Source organism: Leguminivora glycinivorella, chromosome 2, assembly GCF_023078275.1.
Source record: "Leguminivora glycinivorella isolate SPB_JAAS2020 chromosome 2, LegGlyc_1.1, whole genome shotgun sequence".
Taxonomy (NCBI): domain Eukaryota; kingdom Metazoa; phylum Arthropoda; class Insecta; order Lepidoptera; family Tortricidae; genus Leguminivora; species Leguminivora glycinivorella.
Genome location: NC_062972.1, coordinates 21,973,777 through 21,980,513, shown reverse-complemented (window position 1 = coordinate 21,980,513; position 6,737 = coordinate 21,973,777). Strand labels below are relative to the sequence as shown.

The 6,737-nt window shown below is 39.6% G+C and overlaps 1 protein-coding gene across 1 annotated transcript; it reads left to right on the top strand.

Moving 5' to 3' along the window:
- The first annotated feature begins 4,045 nt into the window (after positions 1 to 4,045).
- LOC125240644 lies at positions 4,046 to 5,846 on the top strand. Its single transcript, XM_048148642.1, has one exon. The coding sequence runs from the start codon at positions 4,098 to 4,100 to the stop codon at positions 5,583 to 5,585; it is 1,488 nt and encodes a 495-aa protein (XP_048004599.1). The 5' UTR covers positions 4,046 to 4,097; the 3' UTR covers positions 5,586 to 5,846.
- Positions 5,847 to 6,737: the final 891 nt, after the last annotated feature.

The following is a 6,737-nucleotide window of genomic DNA, read 5'->3' as shown; positions in this document are numbered from 1 at the left end:
CAAGAAAAAAGATTGGTCACCCTAGTCGTAAAACCACACATAGCATTATTTTTCTTTAAAGGTCATATTTATCGTTCTAAACCTATTCGTGGGAATTTTGATATAATTTGAGACAATGAAAACAATATAATGATAAGAACTAACCAAGATTACAAGCAAAATAGCAGAAAATTTATTGCCAGCGAGGTTTATGAACATTTTGGTAAAATAAGTACTTACTTGTGAAATTTTACGTCGGATTTCGGTTTCCATTTACTTCCACAATGGTTCACTATGCAATACATAGCGCAGAACTTAAGTAAATCGTCGAAAAACGTTTATTTCGCAAAATAAATATCTGAATCGGTGAATGACTTTTGACAATTCTGACATATCGGGCATATTTTTTTATTATTAGTGTTCCCATAGTACGCAGGAGGTAAATACCGGAGAAATAAGGTTTTTGATTGAGTTTTTTTTCGTATAATACAAAGAAAAGTAAGTCAATTTGATTGAAGAATGTTTTATACGTTTTTTTTAGTAACTAATCTGGCAATACATCACAGTGTCGGAAAGAGATAGAACATAGGAGTAAAGGTGAATGAACCTGGCTTCAACTCATTGGTCGGCACGCAAAATCCATGGTATATAATGGCCGCTGTACACACATGGCCAACAGTTCCACCAACCCCCTTGGCCATGTGTGTAGAGGGCTACTTGGCCGTAAGTTGGCAGTTGGCGCTTGCGCTTGCCGGCCAACCGATTCGTGTCGGTTTTTTGTCCACACATCAAAGGATCTTGGCGCCAATGGCCAACTGCGTTTACACGTTGGCGCTTCATTCAGTTGGTCGTCAGCCGTCAGAGAGGACAGTAGTGATATATTTACGAAAATAATAAGTTTATCTATGCCAATAATAGTGTAGATTTTAGGAAATAAAATAACCTTGCAAATGTTTAATGTATTTCCTAAAAAAGATAAATGTTCTTATCAGAATATTCAAAAAATTGTTAATATTGCAAATAATTTAATTTTACTACGGGGTTATTATTTTTTAATATTTTTTTTCTGACAACGTCTATGACCAAGAATTTCCTAGATTTTTTCATTCCACGTCCATCTTTCATGAAGAGCCAATGCAAAGTGATTGGTTCGCCAATGTGTAAACAGCGGCTCTTATCTTGGCCAAGGGGTTTCACAAAGGGCTGGTGGAACCGTTGGCCATGTGTGTACAGGGGCCATAATATTCTTGGCGATATGCCATTTTTAAAAAGCATCTGCTGTCATTGTCAAAGTCAGATGTCGACCGATTGAGTACTGTCAGTGGTATAAAAACGAATATGAAATTAGCGAAACTAATTAGATTATAATAAAATAGGAATAATGTTCTAATAATTTTGAAAAGTGCATCTAATCGTCAAAGATGTTCTCTCCGGTGGGTCAACGAGTCTTACATAAGTGCCTCAAAATTTTGAGGTTAACTTTTGTTGATTATAGCAGTTTGCCAGATTTGAACAAATTAAATATTGTCAGAACTGTAGAAAAGACAATTGATAATAAATCATCAGAGATTTTTGTGGAAAGCCCCATTCATGTGAAAGTGCAGCCAATTGACGTTAACGACATAAAAGCCCACGACAAACTGACTATGATACTGTACAGTAAAGGCAAAGATACGGGTGATTTTCAAGTAAAACAATCTTCTAAGCGCCTGGAGCTGCTAAATAAAAATACATCTTCAGATAGAGATGACGTCTGCTTGATACAAGTTCCATATCAGTTAAAAGTTCATGTTACTGCAACAGAAAATGCTTCAGTTCACCTGGCGAAATTAGAAGGAGAGGAGTTTGTGGTGAAGACCCAGAACGGAACAATAAATGTCGCGGATCTAAAGGCACAGAATATTCGAGTGGAGAGTGTGCAGGGTCAAGTCAAGACAGGAGGCAGACTCGTAGCAAGCAATATAGAATTGAAAACAGGCAAGGATGCAGGAATTGATTGCAACAATGTTATGGCAAACTCTTTCTCAGTCACATCTCACGCCGGCCCCATTAGCGTCAAGTCCTGTTATAGTGACAAATCCCACTTCACAACTGCCATGGGTAACATATCACTGGACCATCTCCATAGGGCTGTGACCATAGATGTGATACAGCAAGGCAATCTGCGCATTACAAGTTTCTCTGGTAACCTGCAAGCTTCTTTAAAGAGTGGAGAAGTGTTTATGCATGCTTCCCAATTGATTGACAAAAGCAGTATTTTCATACATGAAAAAGGTAAAGTAGAGTTGCTTGTTCATGATATTCTGAAGAATTTGCCAGCCACAAATCTGATAGCAGATAAAATAAAAGTAGATGACAAGATAATGAAACTGGGACGGTTCATGGATGACTCCCACCCGCAGCGGTTCAGGTTTGAGAGAGAGCCCCATAATGAATTGCACATAGTTTGTAAGAATGGCTCAATTGAATTGAAGGAAACTAACTTACCATTTATTATATAATGTAATTTCCATATTAATTCAATGGAAAAAGAAAGCAACAATTACTTACTGTTTGTATTTATTAGTCAAAATAATATTTATTAAATATTGTTTTATAGCATTTATTTCTGTATTCTGAATTTTAACCCTATTATACCTTAACTTGACCAAAATATGACTATATTTTCTTATACTATTATAATTGCCTCAATTGCCTGCATTAATAATTTTTATCCTTATGTACTTATCAAAATATGCCCTATATACTTATATATTTTCTTTTTTTTTCTGAACTATTAATTATGAATGCTGGATTAGGTATGTCATGTTTTAGGCCTCCATAGACTTTTATTGATAATTTTTAATGTTATCACACATGTAATTTAGATTAAATATTCTTTGAATCTATAAATGTAATTATGTAACATTAAATATGTACATGACTTTTCACTTTGAACAATAGATTAAGTAATATAAACTGTAGTTCTGCAGAAAGGCATTTATTTTAAAAACAATTTTAATGTATTAATTGACTATTAGAGTTCCTAATATTTAGTCAATCTCCTTGTCAAATATTATAGCTTTATAAGGTTTAGTTGGTTTTCTTCAGATTCTAGCAATTTTTTTGGTTAAATTTCAATAGGAATTTAAAAATATCTCAAAATCTGCGAAACATCTGATCACACTTGCAACTGTTTAAGAAATTTAATGTATGCATATAGTGAAATATCTCATGAAACCATTTATATGAGGTACATTACAGCAAGTACCTTTTCACATAAAAAATATTATGGTACAAGTACTATAATTCAGAGCCCTATAATCCTGATGAGGGATCAGGATCTAAATCATCATCATCATCACTATTGTTTTCGTTATGAACTTGAGATCACAAATTGTTAAATGCGCGAAGTTCACTGTGCAACTTTAAATGTGTAAGGGCTTTGTAATTTTAAATGTGCAAAAGTAGGTACATTATAATTGTTATGTGTATCTTAGCACGGTACCTAAAGTATACATCCCTAGGGCACTTACTGTAAAAAGCTACGTAATTCATATCATTATAATAGATAAACCATTAACCTGCGAAAATTCAGTCATAACTTCGACTAATTGACGTGCTTGTGGTCGGAGTGTTGGTAGGTACCTATCACACATTTTGAAAAACAATGTAGATTGAGATTTTAAGATTCATAATGTTATAATATTATTGTAAAACGATAATTAAACTTGTTATTTATTGAGTAGTAAATTAAAACTTCTTCTAAAATAATATTGTTTATGTTTTCTATCTTGCCTTAACTGGCATACCTTAGTGTTAGTGTCTCTTTTTGATTCGTTTACAGAAACATTGGGCGATAAACTTTTATCGATGGCTCCGAATAAACAAAAATAATGTTTAATATATTCTGAGAATTAAGTAATTATTAAACTTTTGCAGTTTGCACCTTTCGCCGAATTCGCGTCCTAATTAATTATAAACTCATTATCCTAATTCCTTTTCAGTATATTTGTTTGTTGTCGATCTAGGTAGTAGTTAATTGGGTGCAAAGATGAGCGGCGGGCGCTCGGCGGGCACGCTGATAACGAGGTAGTTTATATGCAGCGGCGTCGAGCGCGCGCGCCAGTCCCGCCGCCATGCCCGCCTGCGCGCCCGAGTACGGCCGCCTCGCGCGCTCTAACACAGAGCTCGTGTTCTCTCCGCGAGTCAAGCGCTGCTCGCACCAACCGCCGACCTTCACTGCGCTGCGACGCTCCTTCTCTTCCACATTCTCGCTTATCCCCGAAGAACGAGCCATCTCCCCGGAGCGCCCGCCACCGCTACCCCGCATCATCAGAATCCTCACCTGGGGGCCTCGACTCTTCTTCCGACCGCTCTTCGCTCTGCTGAGTATCGTAGCACACCCGGCTTGGAAACAGATTCTTGTGGTATTGCCGACACTCTGGATTGCCGCGTCGCTGTTTATTTTCTGGAAGTGCATACAGTGCCCAATAGGTGTGATAAAATTGATTGCTCGCGCTCTCCGTTCAGAACAAACCACCAAGCAAAGAACCGTCCTCATCAGCGGTGGAAGTTCTGTTCAAGCGTTGCACTTGGCGAGAAATTTCCACTCAGCGGGGGCGAGAGTCGTCGCCTTCGAGTTGGAGGGACAATTTACTTTGCTGAAATATTCCGCAGCCGTTAACAAATTCTACACAGTTCCAAGGCCCAACCCAGCGGACCCGTTAGCTTATGCGCGCGCCTTGCGTGAGATAGTGGACAGAGAATCAGCGGTGTTCTATGTACCCGTGAGTTCCTCGACCCCGGCTTATTATGACGCACTTGCCAAACCATATCTAGAAGTAATGGGTTGTCAGTGTTTCGTGCCCAGTGCTCGTGACGTCGTAACTTTGGATGACCCTTTGGAGTTGATACGCGTGTGCCGTGCGGCCGGGTTGGCGACACCGGAGTTTTGGGTAGTGGCCAGCGAACACGATGTTCGTTCGTGGTGCGAGAACTACGCCTCCAGGGAAGGCCGGTATTATATTGCTAGTGCTGGGGCTAGAGGTGCTAGAGACCGGCTACGATTCGTCATGCCAGAAGATAAATCAAACTTCAGATTTACCCGCGAGATAAGCGCAGAGAAGCCGTGGGTTATTATCAAAGAGCCCAAAGGAGAAAGGATTGTGACTTGTACGACTTTAAAGGAATCCCGAGCGGTAAACAACGTTACATGTCGCGTAGATTCTGTGAGGAAAGGATTGGTGCCGCAGAAAGACGAAGAGGTCGACATGTGGGTGCAGAAATATGTATCATCATTGTCACCATCGAAGCCCATGACCGGTCACATGTCATTCAGACTGGTACGTGAAGAAGCCTCGACAAACGGGCACGGGAACAGGATAGTTGCGATGGCAGCTCGAGTAGGAGTCTCATTGCCTTATTTATGCCAAACTTCGACGAGTCGATGTGGACACACAGCTACTGTGGGAAAGCTGCTGGATTCTGTGTTGGACACACGCGAAGCACTTTTCGCTTTCTGGGACCCACTGCCATACTGCGCATACTATCGCTCCCGGCGGCCTGAAGAGCGCCGTCCGCCGTCGCCGGAGCCCTGCAAGACACCCCCTAATGTGCCCCTCTGAAGTGAAATCAGTGCTGGCGTAACAATTATTTATTTAAGACACTCTGTACCTGAAGAGTCGTGAGTGAGCTCTCTGTTCGGCTGACGCCGTGTGCAAGGCGCGCTCTGTCTGTTGTTCTCCTCGTTACCGATGGACGGTTCCGGGGGCGATACGATATGTTTGTAACTACTAAGTAGATACCCGTACCAAATGTTATTATTAACTTATACTAAGTATATTATTATTATGTTAGATAAAGGAATAAAAACACGGTCGACTAAAGTCAATATTTTATTTACGCCCGACATATTTATGTTTCCAAGGGTCGTCATTATAAATCACTATTCCATTCACTTTGTGATACAATATCATGTAGACATGTGCGTTGGTATTAATGATAAGGCTAAGTACTAAACAATCAGTCAGTCAGTAAGTAGTTATCTACCAGTAAGAGAAGTCAATAAAGCGTTTGATTAATACAGACCTAAGACATAATTAGGTAATATAACAACGAACCCCAGGACACGCTCCTGGCAATGCTATTACACATAATGAGACCCAGCCCCAAGTAAATGGCGCGACAGTACCTATTAAAAAAAAACTATAGTATGTATAAGTAGATGTACCTAATAGGTACTTATATATGGATCGGTTTTGAATACGAGGAAGTACTAAATATTGTTATTCCAGAGAATTCACATGCTCCATGGTCGGAAACATTCCACGGCGCAAGTTACAGGGGGCAATTACCGGGCAAATAACTCGCTTCACTAATTCCTGAGATTATCTCAGAGGTACAACACTATACCAATTACTCGCTAACTGTTTATAAATAATGGGTAAGATCCAGGCCGGTGAGCAGGAGGGATCTAGCGAACGAGAACGTAGCTTACTAACTAAACTCATAAACATAGGTCATTGAATCTTTGGACTTGTACGATCTTTTCCGGTAACTTCGGAATGTACCTATTTATTATACTCTTTACTAAACCAAATATTAGCACCTGGGTCATTTCTAGGTTAGACGTAAAAAAAGCATGTAGAGCTGTGCTTATAGTGTAGGTTTTTTTTTCTAGTTTTTATTCTACAATATCGCTTTCTGGCACCACCCGTTACGAAGCTAGTACTATAAGGGTTCATCGCTGATTACGACTACGTCCTACTTGACACCCT

Excerpts from the sequence above, each read along its gene's own strand:
- LOC125240644 (XM_048148642.1), top strand. The coding sequence starts at position 4,098 with ATGCCCGCCTGCGCGCCCGAGTACGGCCGCCTCGCGCGCTCTAACACA.